Source organism: Marmota monax, unplaced genomic scaffold, assembly GCF_021218885.2.
Source record: "Marmota monax isolate L192 unplaced genomic scaffold, Marmota_monax_Labrador192_F-V1.1 WCK01_AAM20220418_F8-fsc00044, whole genome shotgun sequence".
Classification (NCBI taxonomy): Eukaryota; Metazoa; Chordata; class Mammalia; order Rodentia; family Sciuridae; genus Marmota; species Marmota monax.
The window spans coordinates 6,685,136-6,709,494 of NW_026695198.1; the positions used below are offsets into that span (position 1 = coordinate 6,685,136).

The window sequence follows — 24,359 nt, forward strand, 5'->3', positions numbered from 1 at the left end:
AAAATAAGACCAGGATTCTAAACACTTACCTTAGCAGTGGTTTTCTTTACAGGTGCATGTTGAAATATCTTCATCTTGAGATGAACAGATGATTTCGTTCACAGCAGGGACCTTGCCAACTTGCCCATATAATTCTTTTGATAAGCTGCTAGGAGATCAGGGTGACCTAGCCTTGCCCTGTAGCTTCCCTCTTAGACGGATAGTCTAGGTCTAGGAGCTGACTGAGAGTAGAAAAAACAACATTCCCCTTCAATACACTGTGAAGTGGGGGCTGACAATTTGCACACCTGGTTTACCAGGTGCCACAGGATACTGTCATTGAAATTTTAGACAATTATTCCAATGGAATAAAGAAATTTCAAGGACACGGGAAAAGAATCCTACCTTGTTCTCATACCTCATCCAAAACAACTTGCTAAATGAATTACAAAATCTTTTTCTTAAAACATTTGTTAAAATACACATTTTGAGTTTTCAGATCTATGCCTACTTTGTTAAAACAATACAAAACTTCAGACCTTTCTATCAGGGGGCAAAAAAAACAAGGGAACTGTCAAAAGTCTGGATCTCCAAATACTTATACCATTTAAATACTCTTAAAATCAATAATTAAGCTATTAAAATAAAGCAAAATAAAGACTTTACCTTTTCAAGTGATTTCCCTTCCAACTGCATCAAACTCATTTCAGAATAACTCAAACATTTCACAAAGCAAAGTGTTGACAGTGAACACAGTGATTTTTCATTGAATAAAGCACTAGAGAAATCTGTAGGATCAAAGCCAATCTCTAAGTATTTTCTAGGAAATGCAACAGGTAAGAGTAATATACAGGTGAGACTTCACATATTTTAATAATTCCTCTCCTTAAAAATGTTTTTTTAGCCAGTACAGTGGTACACGCCTGTAATCCCAGCAGCTTTAGAAACTGAGGCAGGAGGATCACGAGTTTGAAGACAGCCTCAATAATTTACTGAAGCCCTAAGCAACTCAGTTAGAGCCTGTCTCTAATTTTTAAAAACTTAAAAAAAAAAAAAGCAACTGGGGATGTGGCTCAGTGGTGAAGTACCTCTGGGTTCAATTCCAGGTATGGCGGGGCAGGAGGGGGTGGGGGAGACGCGACTTATTTTAAGTCATAAAACTTTTCCCAAGCCATTTCTAGTGGAGGTTAATATATGTAACTGATAGCCCTGACAATTATTTTCAAGGATTCTATTCCAACATCTGAATGTTTGTCATGATTTTTAAAATGTATTAAAATTTATAACTATTTTCATTAGACTAATTCTGAATATCATAATATCAAAATGGACAAACATCTCAGTAATGTTGTGAAATAAAACTGAATGTATAATGAATCATATCTAGCAAAAAGGTTTGCCATAATTCTCTTAAAGATGTAGTAGTGGACCACTCTAGTGATAGAAGTTCACAATATAAAAAGATTTAATTTTCAAATGCAAATCACATGGAAAATGAACCTATAACTTGAAATTAGGATATAAGATATTACTACACTTCAATTAAATCTTTCAAAAAGTATAAAAGATGAGGAGTGCATTGCCTTTTCCACTTCTGCTCACCAATAAAATCATGCCAAAATATCATTAATGAGCAAGGTGTGCATTTAACCACTTCAAGAACATTCCTTAATTCTAATCTGAAGGAAATAATAGTATAAAAAGTAAAAATTCTCCTTCAAATGCCATAATGGGCTAAGTTGTTATACTGTAATTCATTGATAGCAACTAACTTCTAGGAAGAAAGATTAGAATAAACAGATGTTTACATGATCAGAGCCAAACCAGAACTAAGTTTAAAGACTTGCTGACTCAGGTTACAGGCTCTCTAGCTAATCCTCAGTTTTTTCATCTGAGAAATGTGGATACTCACACTGTCTCCAAGATTATAGGGAAAGAATGTAGAATGGCTAATGGTATTTTAGTGAGTAGACAATGAATATTAGGTACTATTTCTTTATCACCTCATTACTATTTCTATTACTCATGACTCATTTATCTGGACAATATAGAAACAATGGTCCTCTATTCATGTGGAATGAAAATCCTCAATAATTCAAATCATATTGCATTCATTTGGCTACTGTTACTACAGTATTTCCAAAATCATAATTACAACCACCTTGGAGAGAAGAGGATAACAGGATCTACTGACCAACTGCCTTATAAGGACATGGCACTCTCTGAACTATGAGTTCTAGGGAACCCAATCAACTACATAGATGCATACATATTAAATACACATGTGCAGCTATCAATAAATGTTTTACTAATCACCAAACCATTTATAAAATATTTGCATAGTGAATGTTTACAATTTAGGATCCTTTAACTAAAATATTATCCTAAGTAACAATAGTTGGGGAGATCACTTACTGTACATGCACAAATACTGAGTCATATAAAATTATTTTCTCCAGTGGCCACCTTCCCTCAGAAAAGCCAGAGACTTCAAGGCTTCTAAATCCTAGGCAAGTTAGAACCAAAGACTTGTTTAGATCAGGGTGAGTTTTTTTAAAAAAGCATGTTTTTAAGAATGTCAAAACCATTACAGAGGTCAGCGAACTGTGGACAGCAGGCCAACTCCCATCTACAGCTTGTTTTTATAGTTACTAGAACATCTCCAGTTCCACTCATTTTCTTGGTGACTATGACTGCTTCTTCCCCACAAAATCAGTGGTTGCAACAAAAACCTTTTCACCCAGGAAGCCTAGAAGATTTAATATCTGGACATTTGCAGAAAAAGTTTGCAAATATTTTAGAAGACCCCTGAAATCAGAGTGTTTTAAAAGGGAATTTCAGTTAGTTTGGGAATACTATAGGTATCAAAGGATAAAAGATCCCCGTTCTTCCATCTTTACGTACAGTAAATTCAGAGTATCCACCCCATTAATTTGCTGATGACATAAGACATAGGAAGTTTAAAAGACATGTACTACAATAAATATTCTTGTATCTAAAGAAGAAATACCATTTTTATAACATAGGATCCAAGCTTTATTACACACAAAAAAGTATTTGCAGGCATGGTGATGCGTGTCTATAAATCTCAGCAACTGGGAAGGCTAAGACAGGAATATCCAAAGTTCAAGACCAGCTTGGGCAATTTAGTGAGATGCTGTTGCAAAGTAAAAAATAAGAAAAGGGGTAGGGATGTAGCTCAGTGGTAGCATGCCCCTGGGTTCCATCCACAGCACCAAAAACAAAACAAAAAGACAAATCCCTAATACCAAAACAAACAAAAGCCACATATTTATATTTCTTACAAGGTCAACTACCATCATATATTCTAAAGCTAATTTACTTATAGATTTCCTCCAGCCCTCCATTATATTATGGAGTTCACTCTGAACTCCAATAAATTTGTGTAAGAAACCTTTAAGTGATGGACATCATTATCCATAGTACATGTATGAAGACACGAATTGGTGTGAACACAATTTATATAAAACCAGAGATATGAAAGACTGTGTTCTATGTGTAGTAAGAATTGTAATGCATTCCACTGTAATTTATTTTTAAAAAATAAATTAAAAATTAAGAAAAAGAAAAAAGAAAAAGAAAGCTTTAAAAGTGTAGTTTAAATCTTAAGTAACATGACAATACTTTTGAAAAAGGGACTGATTTAAACAAAAAAAAAAAAAATAAATCAAACCAACAGATAAATACAGAAGAGTACTAGGTTTTAGCTATTCATTTTCTCCATGTGAAACATAATCAAGGATAATCTGATACTAAGGGATACATAATTAGTAATTAATTTTCCTACTTCATATTTTATTAATTAAAATGTATATTTTTTATGACCCATAAACAATTAAAATACAATGACATTGCTTGGAAAGGGGATTTTTAATACTACTTTACACAGACTTTTTTTTATAGTATTTATTTTTTAGTTGTAGTTGGACACAATACCTTTATTTCATTCATTCGTTTCTACATGTTACTTAGGATCAAACCCAGGGCCTTGCACATGCTAAGCGAGGACTGTACGGCTAAGCCACAGACACAGCCCTACACATATATTTTTAAAATTGAAAATAAGTAGAAAATTTACTAAAAATAAATACTATCCTCAAACATAAAAAAATTTTAAAGGAATCGTTAAAACAAAAAGCTGATCTATGACAGGGAGGGGGGAGGCATAGGAGAAATAGAGGAACTTTGGGCAAAGGAGAGTTGGGTAGGCAGGGGGTATGGGGTCAGAAAAGATGGAGGAATGAGATGGACATCATTACCCAGGTACATGTGTGACTGCACATATGGTGTAACACTACATCATATACAACCATGGAAATATAAAATTGTACTGTAACTGTGTACAATCAATCAAAATGCATTCTGCTATCATATATACCTAATTTTTAAAAATAATTAATTAAAAAACAAACAGAAAGAAAACAATATCCCTCTTTTGCCAACTAAAAAAAAAGTGAAAAGCATACTTTTATAATTTGTTACCAAAACAAAATTATATAAAAGAAACTTTAAAACAAACCCACTGAACAACCTATGAACTTTGATTAACTTCCAACTATTCACTACTTTACATAAAATGAAACATTTTCATATGTATGACACTTTATGTATATGACACTTATAATCTGAAATATGTAACAGTAATATTACAGAACACTGCTTGAAACTTAGCACTTGAAATAAGTGCTAGGGATGTGGCTCAGTGGCAGAGTGCTTGCCTAGAAAACACAAGGCCCCAAGTTCAGTCCCCAGCACCAAAAAAAAAAAAAAAAAAAAATCAGGATAATAAAATTTCCTGAACTGTCTTCTTCAAACTAGCTTATTAATATAAGAATTTGTTTCAAAAATAAATATGTAACACTTTAGATACAAGTGTATCATAAGGGTTAGTTATTTAAAAACAGTAAGATAAAATGACAGAGAAACATTTAGACCAGTCATATCATTGCATTTTATGAATTACCATTTTATGAATAACAGACCTGTGTAACCTAGTAGCAACAAAATGAAACTCAAGAAAGACAAGTTCACTGAAATCTGATGATTTTACAACTGTATGAAAACAACTTTTTAAAAGTTCTTTAATTGAGACAAATATACAGTTTTCAAATTTAAGTGTTACAGATTAATATTTAAATTACATCAAGATAGAAAAATTTTAAAATCATCATGTTTTACTGTTTCCCAGAACAATACCCACTTATCAGCAATAAACTTGAGTTGCTTCAGTAATTTAAGATACTTATTTAAGTCTGTTCTACCTAATTAATGATCCAAAATTGAATTGTCTTTATTAAGAGATGAAATTTATTAATAACTAACAGACCCTACAAGAAACCTTAAATGTTTTTACAACCATTACTTTTATACATTTTAAATTCAAATGTCTTCAGAAAGCCATACATTTATATTAACATCAAAACAAATGAGGAATTAAATAAATTCAAAAAATTCTATAGTTCTAAAAACTATATAAAAAATAATCATTGTCCACATCTTAAGCACTTACCATTGCTAGAAATCATAAGACAGAAATGATAAAAACACAAAAGATACTAAAGTTGAATCCTAATTTCTAATCAAATAACTTGGGTTAAAAACTTTTATCTCTGTCAAGTGTTTTTTTCTTGGAAATAAAATATGAACCAATACAGTAAGCAATTGCAAATCACTGAAAATGCAAATTAAATGTTAATTATTTATAGATAATTATAAATAAGAGAAGATATCCTCTTTGGCAAATTGATACAGAAAATTCCAATGGCTTAATCTATTGAATTAATTATATTAAAAAAAAAAAAGAAAGAAAGAAACCTGAGCACTCCCCAACTCTCCCAAGCATTCAGAACTGAGGTCTTTAATAACCAACCCAGTTATAATCATATCTAGGTAGGCCTAAGACCTTACCCTCCCTCGAAGCACTGAGGATTTCACTGCAGGACATTAGCAATGAGTTCAAGTGTCATTTGCGAGAAAGGGACAAACCAGCATTGGCAAGGGGGAATAAAAGCACCAGGGGAAGAAGGGCAAAGAAAGAAAGGAAAAGGAAAAGACACGCTCCTGAAGATATTCACAGGGTCTTCTTGGCTGGTCTCTTAGCACTATCTTCCAAGCCAAATCTCTCTAGAGAAAAGCCCCCAGTTATGATCCAGATTCCCCTAAGTTTCTCACATTGATTGTCACCACCAAGGGCTGAAGATGAGGGTCCACTCCCAACAAGCACAGATAGAACTCTGAATGTTACATAAACTTTGTTACAAAAGTGACTATGATCTAAGCTTACATTTTCTATCCTTTTAAGGCTTTCTTTCTGAAAATATGACAAGTTATAAAGAAAAATGAGAGACATGAAAGTCCTCCAAATTTACATAATTTCACAGCTCACAGATTTCAGCTAAGAGCCCCTGGTCCATAGTATTGTCAAGGCAGATTTCTAGTAAGATTATACACCAGCTCAATGTTCTCTGCCAGCTCAAGGACCAAATTCCATGCAATATTTCTTTAAAACAATGTTTCCATAAAAAACTTTCAGCCAGGAACAATGGCACACACCTGTAATCCCAGGGATTTAGGAGGCTAAGGCTGAAGAATTACATATTCAAGGCCAGCCTTTGCAATTTAGCAAGGCTTTGTCTCAAAAACACTTTTTTAAAACGTACTGGGAAAGTAGATAGGTAGTAAAGCTCCTCTGGGTTCAATCTCCAGTACCAAAAACAAAAATAATATTTTTCTTACATACAATCCTACCATAAGATATTTATCAATGTATTTCAGTGATAATTTTTTCTGGATATATCATAAAATAACTAAATATTTAAAACAAAGTCCCTTTGTATGCTGACAGGTACCAACTTTATGTTACAAATCAAATTAGATAGAACCATTAAATTACTACCAAAATTTTCAAAACCAGTTCAATAAGAGTACTATAAACACAAGCATCTTTATTTTTAATTTCCAAAAAATACTTGTATGATGTTTAATCAATGGAATATTACTAACAAAATGAGAGGAACACAAAATTACTAAATAAATGCTATTTATATATAATTTACTGTAGAATTACATGGAACAATGATAGCATAAAGCAACTTTCCTAATTTTTTCCTCATTTATAACTGATTTTGCTTCATTTAACTGAGAAAGTTAGGATCAATATTAATCTATAGTGTTCTAGACATATTATACATATCTATTTATTCAAGTGCTTTCAAACCAAAACTGCAGATATGAATACTTACTTATCAAAGCTATCACTATTTTTGATGAAGCTCTCCAGTTTTTCCTTGGCATATTCCACCACATCTGAATGAAGCTCAATCCCATGATTTATTCCAAAAGGACCTGCAATCGTAGCAGCATTTTTATAAAAAATATTAATAATATGCCCTTACAGAGCTCTTTTAATTTATGCTCATTTATTTAGCACAGGAGCGTTTAAAGAGGGCTAGAATATGCAAATACTTGCTAGCTACAGATATGAAAGTTTAATGGAAACCTAATTATTACTTTAATATAAAAAAGGAAAAAACAATTCACCTGAGTTTTCTGCAAAAAAAAAACAACTATGGTGCATAAAATTGAAACCTACAAGTCTCCAAAGAGAGTCGTTTATCCAGTAGGTCACTAATGTCAAAAGAATCATGATATATTCATATGAAGTTTAAGTTCTTTACCAATACTTTCACTTATCATTTGCTCAAATTTGATGATTCTAGGATAGCTTGAAACCACAGGATGACATAAATAAAATATAAGTGCTTCAGAGCATCCCACTCCCAGCAGATAAATGCTAAATTCCTCCAGGGCCAACACTACATTCTCTGCCTTTTGGAGCTCCCACTGTCTAGCAGAACGTGGCCATCAGGTACTCTCCACAGAGCTCTGTGAGTCCCAGTGTTCCCACAAACTTCACACTTCTCATTTGATATTTCCTTTTCACATGATCCTGGATGGAATATCCTCCCAGGAGAAGAGCGAGAAAGGAGGGAGGGCTTTCTCAGTCCCCAACTCCAGATGATGTTGATTCCTCACTCTGGTACAAGCACACTGAGAATATAAGGACTGTTTCCTAAGACTATTGTATATATAAATAACACATGACCACATCTAGTTATGCTAGTTTAACTTCTGCAACTGAATCGATCGTATTTTCCAGTCAACATTTTTTGAGATTGGGCTTCTAGTAATGTGTGTTTCACTTATTTCCTGTATTTTTAAGAAGTATGTAACTGGAAGTATCTTCTTAGTGCCACTAAAAACAACAGTGCCTATAGATAGAACTATATAGTTAAGAATTCAATTTAAATTTCTAGGGCTGGGGATGTGGCTCAAGCGGTAGCGCGCTCGCCTGCCATGCGTGCGGCCCGGGTTCGATCCTCAGCACCACATACAAACAAAGATGTTGTGTCTGCTGAGAACTGAAAAATAAATATTAAAAAAAAAAAATTCTCTCTCTCTCTCTCTCTCTCCTTTCTTTAAAAAAAAAAAATTTAAATTTCTACTGACCACAGGGGGGAAAAACTCATAAATTAGTATGCTTGGATGTTAAAAGGGTACAAGATAAATTGGTTTGTAATTTAGGAAATACACAAACTATACAAATTTAACCAAAATGTTCAATTGCAATCTTCAGCCAAAATCAGATAAGGATAATGCTTTCACCTACTATGTTGCTGTCATTTTCTATTAGTGTTATTTTTTTAAGAACTGATTTCACTTGAAAAATATTGAGTTAGGTAGATTAAATCAAAAAGAACTCAACAAAGAGAATTAACTTCTTTGCAGTCTTTTCATATTTTTAGAAGTGAAGTGACTGAAGCAATCTTAAATGTTTTGCATTTTTGTTTCCTTATTATAAACTATAAGTAGCCTTTATCCAGAAACTAAAACATAAGTGCAAAATCATTTCAAGACCTGATATAATTCCTTACTATTATTATAGACAATCTGAGGAAAACAAAATTTCATTTTAAAAAAGTGTCTGATTAAACTTAGAAAAGTACATACAAAACTTAACATAGGATCTGAATGTTTTGAGAACTTGAATTTTCATAGAGATCAAAACATAGAATGTTAGGAAAAAAACAGTTTTCCTCATTTAAAAAAAAAGCTCAAACTATAATTACTTTCACAATATGAATACAGTATAGAAAATACTGTTTTGTAAAATGACTCTAATAACTCATTTACCCTTTAAAGATAATCCACTAAATGTAAAATGTTAACAGAGACATATTTTCACTGTCCATTAAGAATCTAGTTATACTAGTTAACCAATTATATATATAAAGATCAGAACTATAGTTAAGAAATCAATTTAAAAGGTTGAAATTGCTGGCATTTTGTTTCCTATAAGGCACAATGCACAAGTAAGTTCAAGTAACAAAGGGGCTAAGAATCTGAAAAATCAAGGCTTTCATTCCATATTCCACACTGCCTTATTAACAGATGGAGTCCAAATTTCAGAGTTCTAGGTCAAAAGGAACTAGACAGGCTATCGTCACAGATGTCACTGGTCTCTGTTCTGCTATCTGTTTACTGTCTAAAAACAAAGTGGCAACTTTCAGAATTAAGGCTTAAAGTTTAATTTCTTAATGTTTTTTCACATAATTTGCTTTTCATATTGCCTTAACACAAGATGGTTAATGATAAAAATAATTTCAATAACAATGAAAATATACATGTAGAATATACTGTCAAAATCTAGCTTAAACACCATTTGGTTTTTTTTTAAAAAAAAAAGCTAGAATAAAAAAACACCATTATTTTTAATAGATGGCATTTCTTAATTTTAAAGCAACATGGAGCCATAGCTTTTATTATCATTACCTAATAATCTGAAAACATTAATATATTGAAAATAAATTTAAAATACAAAAATCATTTTTAAAAAAGCAGAACTTAAATAGCAATGTCACAATATTTATTTAGAAATTGATATACAACTAGAACACATAAAATGTTACCATAAAACTATAGCGTGATGTTGATTATTACAACTTATATTTGACATCTCTATTAAATAGAACAACCAGAAAATATGAGACAGAAAACAAACAAACAACAACAACAACAAAAAAAAAAAAACATTTATAGCTGCTTTTGAGAAAGAGGATTGAGAGGTCTAGGGTAAAAGGAACATTTTCATCATTACATGATTTTGTTGTTAGTGTGCTTTAATCATATGCAATAGGATTTTCAATAAACAATGGGCTAGTGAAATAATGAAAAAATAAGACCATAAATGTTCTAATAAAATAAACAAATAATACTTTCATATTTATATAATAGAAAGGTACAAACTGTCAAAAGAAAAAATGAAACAGTACTCAAGAAGATGTATAAAACAAGCCAGATGAGGTATAAATTTGACTTTGTATTCAATAGATTCCAATGTTATTTATATTCATTACATTGAATATAACTTCATAGAAAAGTCTATGAAATAATAAGTCTTAGTTTCTCTAACATATTTTAAAAAGGAAAATGCTAATGGTTGACTATTATCTTTAACAGCTAAACATTAAAGAAAATAGTTTATTAAAACAAATAAGAAATATTTATGTATCCTATTAGAAATGATCAAGGCTGACAAAAGCTCATTTATTATGAGCAATGATAAATAATAAAATTCTAATATAAGATATAGGTGACTTCTTTGGTAGTAATTCAATCTAATCTAGCTTATTTATTCAATTAGTCAATAACCAAAGCTTATATCTCATAAAAGTCAATATATATTAAGTTTAGGTATAAATTGTCTATATTCTTATTTACATCTATATTAATCTCACATGATGTCCAATAGTTTGACAACTCAGTATGGATAGAAGGAAAGCTCTCTGACAGAGATCAAGGAAACCCCAACTAGGAGCTTTACACTGTTTGTATGAAGTCACCACACTGTTAAGTATTTCGTAGAAAGCCGATTCATAGAACACAGTCACAAGCAAAAATTACTCCCTAAAACATAACCAGAAAATAACTCTAAAGATGAAATAATTCAAAATTTATCAGTTCAGTTGCAGACTGTGATAAGGTGAGAAAGGCAGGATTTAAGGTCAAGATATCTGGATTACTAATCCTGGTTCTCCCTTTTAACTGCTATACAATCTAAAACTAGTTAGTTACTATCTGAAGACTGGTTGTTACTAAACAAAAGGGATCCTTGGGAAGGAAAACTGTATAGATTATGTGAAAGTGCTTCATATACTAGAAAGTACAAGACAGATGACAAACTATTGTTAGATATTATGATGCACATTCTTACATACAGAATTAGTTATAGAAGATCATAACTTACACAAGTGGTTCTCAACCCTGACTGCATATCAGAATAACCTGAGAATTATGTAATCTACTTACATATCTACTTTAATTATAAATTAAAAAGACAGATTCAAACTGTAAATGCCTGCATCCTACTCAGAGAGGCGCATGCACATAATTCTAAATGTAAACAGCATTCAGCATGAACCACAACCTAATTATCATAAAAAGTCCAATCTAAATGAGCCTTAAAATGTGTTTTAAATTATTTAAATTTCAGTTCTCATTGGTAAAAACAGTATTGATAGTTAATAACTACAAGTAAAAGCATTTTGGCTAACTCTAAATATTTACCACAAGGGGGAGTAGGTGAATCAGTTATTTGGTTTCTATGAAACTAGTAAAAAAGTCAATGAGATGAAAATGTATGTGTAAAAATATCTTTCATTAAATTACAATGACACTTTATTATAGTAACTAAATACTTTTTATAAATAATTTTATAAGTAACTAGAAGTATTCTGAGATAGTAACAAGTAAAATGTGGACAAGAGTAGGTTTCATTCTTTCCATGAAGTATAATGCAGACACAAAATAGTCCAAAGGTAGATACAGGAAAGGGGAGAAAACAGAATCAGCAAAAGTCTCAGTTACTAGATACTTAATATCTAATTAACTATATAATTAACATGATTAATTGTTCTAATGTAATAACACTTGCTGAAATGTTTCTTGTGGTTTCTGTGTAATACTGAAAAAAAGAACATTAAGATGAACACCGTTAACTTTTACTACCCTCTTAACTACTCTGATGCTAACAGGATTAGAGACTTGTTCTCTGCTCTATAGGAGTAGGAAATAAGTCCCAGAACTTACCAGAAATATGTTCCAACCCTCAGGCTTCTCTCTGTCAATGGATATCCAAGTGCTACTTCCTTTCAAACATGTTTACACCAGATTGAAAATATTGATTTTAAAGAGTTACTGAAAATGGACCAAAGGCCCTAGGTAAATTTATGTTTCATATGTCAAAAGTAACAAGAACAGACAGTTCATTTACATATTTCTACTCAAAGGGCTAATATATTCAAATACAAATGTCCAGAGCAACCATGACTAGATCTCACATGTATACTGGAACATTACAATCAGATTAAGTTTCCACCAAAGCAGATTCAGGAAACTGAAATAAAATCTGTTCAATTTTAATATAATGTCATTTAAAAAGCTAAGTTGAACAGCTTCAGATCTCATTTTTCCCAGAAATCATTTTCATTGGCTCTTTTATTTCACTGAATATTTATCTCTAAAGTACCTAAAGATATCCAGGGCCAGAATATGATTGATTTATAAAAATGCTCAATAAATATTTACAGAACTAAATGAAGAACAGCCAGTAGAGCAACACTATGTTTCTATTACTAGTTCTTAAACATCGCATACAATTTAATGGTAAAGGGACATATATTATGTACTGCTGTATCCTCTGAAGCTGACACAGGGTCTAGAATAATAAATGTTTCTCTAAAACATGAAGAAAATAGGTAAATTTAGCTATGGTCACAAAAAACAAAAGGTTTGCAACTAAGATGGAGGCAAACACTATTAACAAAGTATAAAAGGCTTATTCTTCATGCTTTGATTTCTTAAAGCATAATGGCAAAATAGTATGTATATCAAAAGCACTGTATGTCAACAGTATTATATCTGATACTAGAGAATAAGGCATTCCACAAACATAAATCTTAGAGATAAATACATTTTAAATTAATTTATTAGCCAGGCACAGCAGCACACGCCTGTAATCCCAGCAACTCAGGAGGCTGAGACAGGAAGATCATGAGTTCAAAGCCAGCCTCAGCAATGGCAAGGCACTAAGCAACTCAATGAGATACTGCCTCTAAATAAAAATACAAAATAGAGCTGTTGCTCAGTGGTTGAGTGCAATCCCCAGTACCAAAAAAAAAAAAAAATTTTATACATATATATATATATATATATATATATATATATAATATATTGTTATCAATCTGTTGGATAACCTTATAGAATGCAATTAACATTTTTCTTCTATTTCTAAAGAATTTTTTCCTCTGACTTTATGCCAACTACCATCACTATAAACATCCAATGTGTATTATGAAAAATCGAGGTGTCCTTGGGGCTTTATAAAGTTACTGTAGAATTGGGGAGGCAACCAGATAAGATAGAAGAAAGGAAGAGAGAGAGAAGGAAAATATTACAAAGTATTCTTGTTGATTATTTTGGATTTGTGAGCCCTGCAAATGAGCACGAATAAAATTAAACAAAGAAAACTGACATTCAAGTTTCTGCCTTGAGTAATTTGAAAGGAGAAAAAATACTTTCACCAAGAAACAGAGTGTATTCAAATTTTTGTCTTGTGTAGATGACAGTAAAAGAATTGACTTGAGGATAGGCTCAAAGAAGCCTTGTGCCCACTTAAGAAGAAATATGATGTAGGCATTCTGCCCACTTAAGTATTCAGATTTGAGTACAGCTCAAAAGACCCAATTCCAGAGCTTAGCAGACACACCTTGGGGCTAGAAATCTGTGACTCCTCCGCATACAGAGATTACTTGAAGACAAAAGAAAGATCCATTCTTTACTGCAGACTAAAGCCAAAATAGATTCCAAAAAAGGACAAAGAAACCATTTACAAAGGCAACACAAGGAGATTTTAAATCCAAAGAAAAAAAATCCTTGAAGGCCAAGGGAGTGGGAGGGCCCATGGGCTGACCCTGCCAGAGCTAAACCCTAACAAATGCAAAGGCAGGTTCCACAGAGGATCAAAAACTCCAATAAAAAGGCTAAGCCACCCTGCTAACAATGGATCAATCTCTGGCTCTGAAGCATTCTGACCAACATCCAACCAGGCCTAGGTTAGACTGTATCACAGAGATGAGATAATTCCATAGGTGCCAGTTCCTATACTGAAAGATAGAGATTCACAAATTATTTAACACATAAGGAAACAAAGTTCAGAAAAGTTTAATAATTGTCTGAAAGTAATATACAGCCAATTCTCATTATTTGTAGTAATGTTCTATAAAGCCAACAAATACTGACTAGCAAACACTGAACCACTGTTTCTAGGGAAAATATGTAATGCACACTACAGACATATCTCAAATAAATTACAGTATCAAATCTTAAAAATTCAACCTGGTGGTCTGTTTTTCTTACTGTACAAAAATGAAAACAAGTCCCAGGAACTGACATCAGATTTGAGTTTCAAGCCTTGTCAATTGTCTCCAGTGCAGAAATTGTTTCACTGTCCTGGCCCCTAGGGTCACCATCTTTTGCTTATTTCTGGATAACAGCTGAGACACAAAGGCAGAGAGAGCTAAGGCTTGTCCTACCCCTTAGGAAAACATACAGCAAGTAATTCAAGTTTTTTGGTACTCTACACAAACCTGCAAATAATTGTGTAAGTGCTGTATTAATTTAGGGATTATAAATAATTTTTAACAAATAGACAAATTCTCCAAGACTGATTCTGCAAATAATAATAAGAACTGACTGCATTTGCTATACAGATGATCTAGGCTGGGAAAAGCTTAATCCCTAAAGATAAGCACAAGATGCTCAGAGATCCATCTAAAATACTTTTTCATATGAAAGGAATTTCCTCATGCTTTCTAATAGTATAAAGAAATACAGCCAGAAGAAATCACTATGGACACTGCAAAATTTCTTAAACCTGTATTACTTCCTAATATTCGTTATTTTCATTACTATTGTTGCTCTATGATAAGCAGTAATATTAGCCATAAATGAGATCACCTAAGTATTGATTTTTAGAGGTGACAGCAATGAAGGAGATGGTTGACAATAATGATCTATTTCTACTCCACAATCAATAGAAGTCAGAAGGGGAAAAAAAAAAAAAGTCCTAAAAAATAGAACAATGGTAGGAACTCAATACAGGACATAAGGATAAAGATACATTGAAGCCTAACTGGAACTGAGAAATAGTTTCAATAGTGAGTTTTATGTGATTAGCCTTAAAGAAAACATTGCTTTCAAAATAATTTTGCTCACAGAGGACAAAACAAATCATATTTCAAAAAGACTAATTCCTAAAAAGACAAAATATTAAAAGAAAAAAAAAGGGGGGGGGGGAGCAGAGGAAAAACTGAGGTTTAGTTCAATTTAGAAAATACTATTTGGGGCTGGGGATGTGGCTCAAGCGGTAACGCGCTCACCTGGCATGCGTGTGGCCCGGGTTCGATCCTCAGCACCACATACAAACAAAGATGTTGTGTCCGCCAAATACTAAAAAATAAATATTAAAAAATTCTCTCTCTCTCTACCTCTATCTCTCTCACTCTCTCTTTAAAAAAAAAAAAAAAAGAAAATACTATTTACCTTAGAAGGAACCCTGATACCTCCCAGAATGTGTTTTATCTTGCCAAGAACTAGGGACCTAAACACTTTTAAAGAAGTGTTTTAAAAGCCTTGTCAATTACGAAAAGCTTTGAAAATCATATTTCTAATAAAGGCTTACATTCAAAACACATAGAGAATACCTACAACTCAATAATAAGAACCCAATTAAAATGATCTAGGCACAGTGGCACACACCAGTAATCTCAGCAACTTGGAAGGATGAATCAAGAGGATCACAAGTTAGAGGCCAGCCTCAAAATAAAAAAGGATCACAAGTTAGAGGCCTGTCTCAAAATAAAAAAGTAACTGCTGTAATATATTTAAAAAATAAAAGCAATTAGTAAAAAAAAAAAAAATTAATTAATTAATTAAAAAAATAAAAAATAAAACAAAACCAAAAAATAAGCCTCTGGGTTCAATTCCCAATACCAAAAAGCATATAAATTGATGCTCTACATAATTAATTAGGCTTGTGGCATACTGTAACTAAACGAGATAACAATTCACATCCATTTATGGCTATTTATAAACAACAGGGCTGGAGATGTAGCTCAGTGGTATTGTGTACTTAGCACATAAAACTCACAGGTTCAATTCCCATCACTGTGGGCTAGTTGGGGGGGGGGGGGCAGCGTTTATCAGTGAGAATATTTAGAAACTGGAACTTCATACAATCATACAACTTTGGTGGGAATATAAACAGCGCAACCATTACAGAAAGAAGTTTATCTATTTCTTAAAAAGTTAAATAAACTTACTATATAGTCCAGTAATTCCACTCCTAAGAATCCAGCCAGTTGAAAGAAAACAATGATATATACCTGAATGTTCATAGCAACATTATTCCTAACAGCCAAAAACTAGTAATTCAACTATTCATTGACTGATGCCTGGATAAACATAATGTGGTAAATCTAGTCAACAGAACATTCCTGCTATAAAAAGTATTTCCTGCCATAATTCATACAAGCTACAGCATGTACAAAACTTGAAAATACAGCCAAGTGAAAGAACCCTGATGCAAAAGACCACATTATTTTATGATGCGATGTATATGAAAGGTTCTTAAGATGCTGATCTATGGAGACAGAAAGTATACATGTGGTTGCCATGGGCTGGAGTAGAGTCAGGAGTACATCACTTGGGCATGGGGTTTTTCTTGGAATAAAGAAGTGTGTTCTAATTGGACTGTGATAATGTTTACAGGAACTTTGTAGGTACCTGTTAAAAATCACTGAATTGTGCACAAACAATAAATGTAAACTTTATGATATGCAAATCACACCTTATTAAACAGAAAGGGAGAGAGAAGGGAGTCTGAGCATGCATATACATGAAGATAAGAAAGCATGAGTACCTGAGGTCAAAGGTAATAAAGGTTAGATGATTAAGGACTATTTAACATCCTGTGGTAAAAAAACAGAGTAGGGAAACCAAACAGGATGGCAGCACAGAGCTTAACTAATCAGCCCTTTTGGAGAATTCAGCTGTTGCAAGTGTCTTTACAAGCTGACAAGATACTTCCTGCTTGTCAACTATTTGATCTTTAAAAATGAATTTAGGAATGAATGTTATAGCGCATGCCATATAAGGTTTTTTTAAAGAATCTATAATTATTATATTATGGATTATATAAAAAAAATGGGAATGAATCCCTAAGCAAAAAGAAACCGAACACAGAAGAACCATATAATCCTGAATCAGAAGAGATTATAATAACTTGCCTTCATAATTCTAATATTCAACTGAATCCTGATTAGCAGAGGTAAAGTACAGTACTTGAAGGCCTCTTTTCCTGCACTCGGTTTTTCAGTAGAATTCCTTAAGAAAGGATGAAAAGACAGTACTGAGAAGAGAATCAATTAAATAACTCAATTCACTATAAAAATTCTTAGTCCTGGGAAGACCCTCAAGGAGAAGTGAGCAAAACACAAAAAATTTATCTTCAGTTTGAAAAGCAAGAAGATGCCTCAATAAGAAACTCTAGTTCAAGTGATCCATTCTCCACGCACAGGGTAAAATTAAATTTATGGATAACTGCATCAAGCATACTTTATTCATAAGAAATTTCCTGAAGAAAAAACAAACTTCCCCTTACAAACAACAAGAGGTGATTACAGCCGATCCTCTATATGTGTGTCTCTGAAGTGAAGTGGGAACTCCCCAGGAGACATCTTCCCTAATAGTGTTACCAAACCACAGATGCCCTGCTCTCCCTGCTTCAGCCGGGTTTCTTCCAAAGTATGTAGTATGTTGTGGTTCCTCAGGTAGGACCCATTTGCCTATGGATCCTATCACCCATATTTTGGGACTGACAGACCAAAAAACGCTAAAAGCCTGGTGCTATAGTTTCTTGTTAAGGAGAAAATGTCTGTTAATAAGGTCACTGTGAAGCAAAGGTGCCAAATCTGATTCACTATACTCAGATAATACAGTGTGCACTGCATCCTTCTTTGGACCTAGTTCTAAGTGATTTTTATGAATATGTTCCCTCCCTTCTTTGACTTAAAACACACATGAAATGCTACTGGGCAAGGGAGAGGGGGATAAAAAATTAAGTTTCCTTAGAAGCTTCATCAAAGTAAACTATAATCAAGATTTACATACTGTTCTGACTTGCCTCCTTCAAAATTTTTATCTTTCCCACTAAATGAATAGTTTTATCAAAAGGAGAATATTAAATCTTGGTTTTCACTGTGCAGGATCACACACAAAAAGGTCTTGGAGTAGTATCCAGAAGTCATGATCATATATGATCCATGACTCCCTCTAGCTTTATAACAGGAGGAAAATACCTAGCACATTGTAGATCATCTACCCAAGCTGTCTACTTCCTTCCACAATACCCTCTGGTTATGAATTAAAAGACAAGACAATAAAGTCTGAGGTCTGCCTACAAGGGCATCTGACCACAGGAATCTTATGTCTTTGAGACTGGACTAAGCAAGGAGTCTAAGGAGGAGACCTCATTGCTAGCAAGGCTGCTAATTATGACGCACACATCTGCTAACCTTCCTTTGGCTAGACTGACCTTACTCAGCAGGAGCCAATTGGCAGGCACTGGAGAAGTCAAAGACGGGATAAACATGAATTCTGAGGCTGGCTAGCCACGCTATGAGGACTGAACTTGAGCTGGAAAGTTGCCAGAGCAAGAAACGTACTGGTTAAGGTCAGCAACTTTCATTTTTAATAGTGGCAGCTCTCCTTACTCACTCCCACTACTTTCCTTTTGTTTCGGAGACTGTCATAAACCCTAGATATTCTGGTGATGAAAGTGATAGACATGTGGAAGTTTCAAGCTGCTAAAAAATTCATATCTCAGAATGAGGAAGACCATCAAATTTAAATATAAAAGTCTAAATTTCTCTTTTGTTTGCTATCTTCTTGAGCAGTAATTAAACATCAAGAATTAACCCAGTCACTAAATTGGCATTGGCTTTTGTAATTTTAGAGTATTTTTACTACATTCAATCACTTTACAATTTTAAATTATTGTCTGGAAATTTGTAGAATTATTTTACATTTTGTTAAGTTAAAGGATTTCTCTGAGAGATACCTATATCATTTCAATCTTGAACCAAGATCTTCCTTTACTGAGGGTGTCTGTTTCAATTACTTCAATAATGCTTTTTCTATTTATTTTTTAAAGTTATCTGTATTTTTCATTTTATGACTACAGTATATCATCTAATACCAAATTCTCTGTAATTTCATCTATCTTTGCAAGAATAAAATAACACTAATCATAAAAAAAAAAAAAAATTAACCCAGCCAGGTGCTATGGCTCATGCCTATAATCCTAGCTACTCAGGAGGATCACAAGTTCAAGGCCAGCCTCAAGAACTTAGTGAGGCCCTAAGCAACTTAACAAGACCCTGTCTCAAAATAAAATATTAAAAGGGCTGGGGGATGTGGCTAAGTGATTAAGTGCTCCAGTGCCCAAAAAAAAAAAAACCTATACCAGTTGAGAAATGAAAGTACTCCCTCACCTATTTTAATGAACTAGCTCACAGATTCCATGACTAAAAGAGGAGTTAGTGTATAGGAAAAGGGGATTTCAGACCCCCCAAAAAATGCCTTAAAAGTGACGAAATGTGACTCCAGTTCCACACTGGGACAGTCACCCTACTAGAGGATACATCATTCTCTATTTAAAACCTTTCCATGAAGCCTCATCACTTTAGAATGAATTTTACACCAGTCTCATTCCTATAACTTGAGCATACACCTCAATTATCACACCTATCATGCTAAATAGGGATGTTTACATTTCCTAATCTCTCCCCACAATAGCAAAAGTGATATGTGCCTTTATGTTTCTACCTTAATGTTTTGATAAAAGTGATGGCTGTTCTAAATGACTCACTAAACTTCAAGTTCATCCTCCATCTAACACAATGTCTCTGTAGCAGAATTTCCTCCATCCATGCTCTTCCCACCTGTATTCCACCTTAACAGAGACTTCAAGTCGTTTTTTGATCTGTTTGTGCCTCACTTTACTCATCTGTATAACAGTATGTACTTACAAGGACTATAAGGAATACTGAGTGAGTTGCTATATGTATAGTACCTTAACAATGTCTAGCACTCATCTAAAACACCCAGTATGCTCCTTGAGAGCAGAAATCTTTGTCCCTTTTGATCACCGCTATATCACACCAGAAACAATGCATGGCACAACAAACATGGAGTAAGTTTGATAAGATCTTAGTGAACACATCCTTTTCTGTGTTTTTCTTCAGTCTCTAGTTTTGGTGCACCAGTGCCACACCCTCCATATCGCACATACTCCTGTGTCTCCAACAAAAAAACTGACATAATTCTCTTTCCATTTAAAATGAGATTCATAAGCCAGTAAAAATAACACTTTACTTGAAGTATACTAAATAATTCTTGAGTTTTCTGCCTACCAACTGCTCAATTTTAAGTACAATGACTAAGAGTTGGAGAATAGTTCCAAGAGCTATCAGAAGTCTAGATCTGTGCAAAAACTACCTGGGTCAGGGCTAGGAGTGACAAGATTACTACTACTTTGAGTTTCCAAATTTGAGTAAAGAAGATAACTACTTTGAGTACACAGATTCCAACACACTGTATACAAAGTTACAAAGCCTGGAAATTACCAACAGTACTACAAAATCAACTTACTTTTTTTAAATAGAATTTTACAAAAATAAAATTACCTAAAATTAAGCCCACCATTGTACTTAAATATCCGGTTCCACTTCCCAGGTTAAGAAAAGATAATCCTGGTTGAAGTTTCAATGCTTCCATAACTTCAGAATAAATGCAAGGTGCTGACAAGTGTATGTTTCCATGCTTCCAGGCTAAGTCTTTGTAAGCATTGTCTCTGTAGCCTTCCAAATAGTAATCTCCACGATCAATTGCTCTGAAGGCTTGCTCCACTCTTTCAGTACGGATATACTGAGCTTCTTTAAGGTTATCAATTAAGTCATCATTATCTTCCCCAGCACTCACAGCTCCTCCCATGATAATATTCAAATCAAATCATAAATTTAAAAATGTAATAAGATCAGTAGAAATGGTTTCCAATAATGTAGTGTGGTTTGTTTTCTTTTTAATACTGCACTTGATTTCCAAAAATAAACTGATCCTGGAAGGAAAGAATAAAAACAAATAAGTTACTATTCAAGAGGAAAATAACTCCATTTTATTAAATATATGCCATTATAATTAACTACCGTTTTTCAGGAATATATTCTTCTCCAGGCATAATGTTAAGTGTCTTAAGTATACTATTTTTTCTTAATTCTTACAAAACCACAAAAGGTGGCTTATGTATCATCGTACAATGAAAAAGGGGGAAAAAGAAGTCACTAGTACTATGGCCCATTATAGCAGCCACTAGTCACAATTACCTATCTACATCTCAATTAAAAGCAATGTAAAATTCAATTACTCAACCTAGCTATATTTCAAGTGTTTAATAGCTACATGTGGCCAACGGCTGCCACTCTGTATAGTGCTGATCTGGACACTGCCAGGCCTTAGTTCTGAATCTTTAAGTTGAAAGAGTAACTGCAAAATGTACTACGTGAATTTAAAATATTAAATATTATGAATATAAAATGCAATTAAAGCCAGACTCACACGTTTGTGTGTATACACACAAAGACAGTGCTTTGTTCAGTAAACCTTGTTGTAATAAACAATGAGACCACAAACTTTACTAACAACTTTGTCTAAGCATTAAAACAAATGTTATATATATATATATATATATATATATATATATATATATCCCTACTATATACAAACAATACACACAATAAACATCTTTAACAGATAAAGCTGAGCATTTAAAGTGGAAATGTAAGTGGACCTTGATAAACTAATAAATTTCAATAGATAACACTGAATATACTATTTAACCTTATACCATTAATAGTTAAATTCATGTATTAATTTTGAATAAATCAGGAGAGAAGGAAAGTAAGAAATGAAATATTCATGGCCAAAACAAGAGTTATAACAGTCAACTCTGACAAGGTTACACCCTTACTCTTGGCTTTAGATAAGAAAACCAATCAGAGCCTTGAGTGAGCCTGTCAGTACACTAACTCTGCCTGTGTTCCCTTTGTTCTTTCCTACAATCTCTTTAAGAACTTTTCAAAATAAAGACAATGTGGTATATATGCACAATGGAGTTTTATTTAGCCATAAAGAAAAATGGTTTAATATCATCTGCAGAAAATGGATGAAACTTGAGAACATTATGTTAAGCAAAATAAGCCAAACTCAGAAAGTCAAGGGTCATGTTTCTCTCATATGTGGAAAGTACAAAGAAAAAAGGAAAAGAAAGGTGTAAGGAGGAATCTCATGAAAATAGAAGAGAAACCATTAGAACAGAGGAAAGGACCAGGGGTGAGGAAGGAAGAATGTGAAAGGGGAAATATTGGGGAATGATATAGGCCAAATGACAGTGTGATATTGTGTGCATGTATAAATATATAACAACAAACCACACCCTTATGTGCAACTACAATGCACCAATAAGAGAAATGGGGAAATTAAAACCATATGAAAAATTGTGCTGTACATGTGTACTATGAATTGAAATGCATTCTGCTATCATATATAACAAATTAGAATTTTAAAAAAGATAACACACACAAAAAAAGAAATGGGGAAAAACGGGTTAAAAAGAACTTTCTAGGAAGAGGAAACACTAAACTCACATTTCATTTAAATTTAATTTATTCAAGCTCAATTTTAAAAAGTTGGATGGCTCTACTCCTACCTCCAACCTCAAAATAATAATTTTAAAGCGACAAGGGCTTATCATACCCTCCTTGGCCAATGAGTACATTTTGCAGCATGTAATGCAATGAAGAGATGTTAATCCACTATTCCTTCAACATGTCATTGTTTCAACAACTTTTTTTTATAGCTGAAGTACCCAGAGTTGCTGAGAGCAACTCTAGCATTTCAAGTTTTTTTAAGTGACATGGCCTCTGAGCACAAGTCAATTCTTTCAACTCATCTTTTTCCAAAGTGAAAATAAAATGGCTACACTAGACTAGGAGACATTTCTGTGTATACCCAGTGTGGCACTTGCCAAATGACTTTAAAGAGTAATTCTGAGACGGGCATTGTGGCCAGGCCTGTAATCCCAGCAGCTTGGGAGGCTGAGGCAGGAGGATGATGATTTCAAAAGCAGCCTCAGCAATGGTGAGATGCTACACAACTCAGTGAGACTCTGTTTCCAAATACATACAAAATAGGGCTGGGGATGAGTAATTCTGATTACACAATTAACATACAGTTCTAATACTATAAATGGCACAATTTATTAGTTTGAAAAATTATTTCCCCCATGTTGATTCCAAGAGCTTAAGAATCTGACCCTTCTTAGTTCCGCCTGAACTTCATTCTGTTCAAAAATATCACAGCAAAATAAGTAAATGTTGTCATTTATTACACACCTTACAATCTTGGTGAAACAGAGGCAAAAGTAATCAAACAAAAACTACCACCACTTACCAACAGACACTATTCTAAACATTACCTGCATATTATCTCACTTAAAAATTACAATAAGCCTACAAAGAAAGAATCACATGTCACTTTCACTTGAAATCACTTATGTAAAGGGGTGGAGTGCTATAAAGCACAGGAAGCCAAAGTGGGACCTATAACCAGAGATCAAGAAAGGCTTCCTGGGGCTGGGATGTGGCTCAAGCGGTAGCGCGCTCGCCTGGCATGCGTGCAGCCCGGGTTCAATCCTCAGCACCACATACAAACAAAGATGTTGTATCCGCCAAAAACTAAAAAAAAAATAAAATAAATATTAAAAAAAAAAAAAAAAGAAAGAAAGGCTTCCTTAAAAGCATACACTGCAGGGCTGGGGATGTGGCTCAAGCGGTAGCGCAGTCGCCTGCCATGCGTGCAGCCCGGGTTCGATCCTCAGCACCACATACAAACAAAGATGTTGTGTCTGCAGAAAATTAAACAATAAAAATTATTAAAAAAAAAAAAAAAAGCATACACTGCATGAACATTTAAAGAAGTAAGGGAACTGTAGGAAATAGCTGGTACTGACTGAATCAAGAGAGCAAATGATGATTGAGAAATTACCTACAGTTTGGCCTTTTGCCAGCACTGGAACAGATCTGGTAAGCCAGTGATTTTTGTTTTTTGTTGTTTTCAGGTTCTGT

At 33.5% G+C, this 24,359-nt stretch overlaps 1 protein-coding gene across 3 annotated transcripts in view; it reads right to left on the reverse strand.

Annotated features, from left to right (window-relative positions):
- Positions 1 to 24,359, reverse strand: part of Pcmtd1 (protein-L-isoaspartate (D-aspartate) O-methyltransferase domain containing 1) — a 77,476-nt gene that overhangs the window by 19,181 nt on the left and 33,936 nt on the right. For 2 of the 3 annotated variants that reach the window (XM_058573994.1, XM_046428483.2), the window contains exons 2-3: positions 20,865 to 21,295; positions 7,242 to 7,344 (exon numbers count right to left, since the gene is read on the reverse strand). In XM_058573994.1, coding sequence (XP_058429977.1) covers positions 7,242 to 7,344; positions 20,865 to 21,171 — 410 coding nt within the window. In that variant the 5' untranslated portion in view covers positions 21,172 to 21,295. Of the gene's footprint in view, positions 1 to 29; positions 206 to 7,241; positions 7,345 to 20,864; positions 21,296 to 24,359 lie in introns of those variants that run through there. The other variant, XM_046428485.2, reaches the window with a different exon arrangement.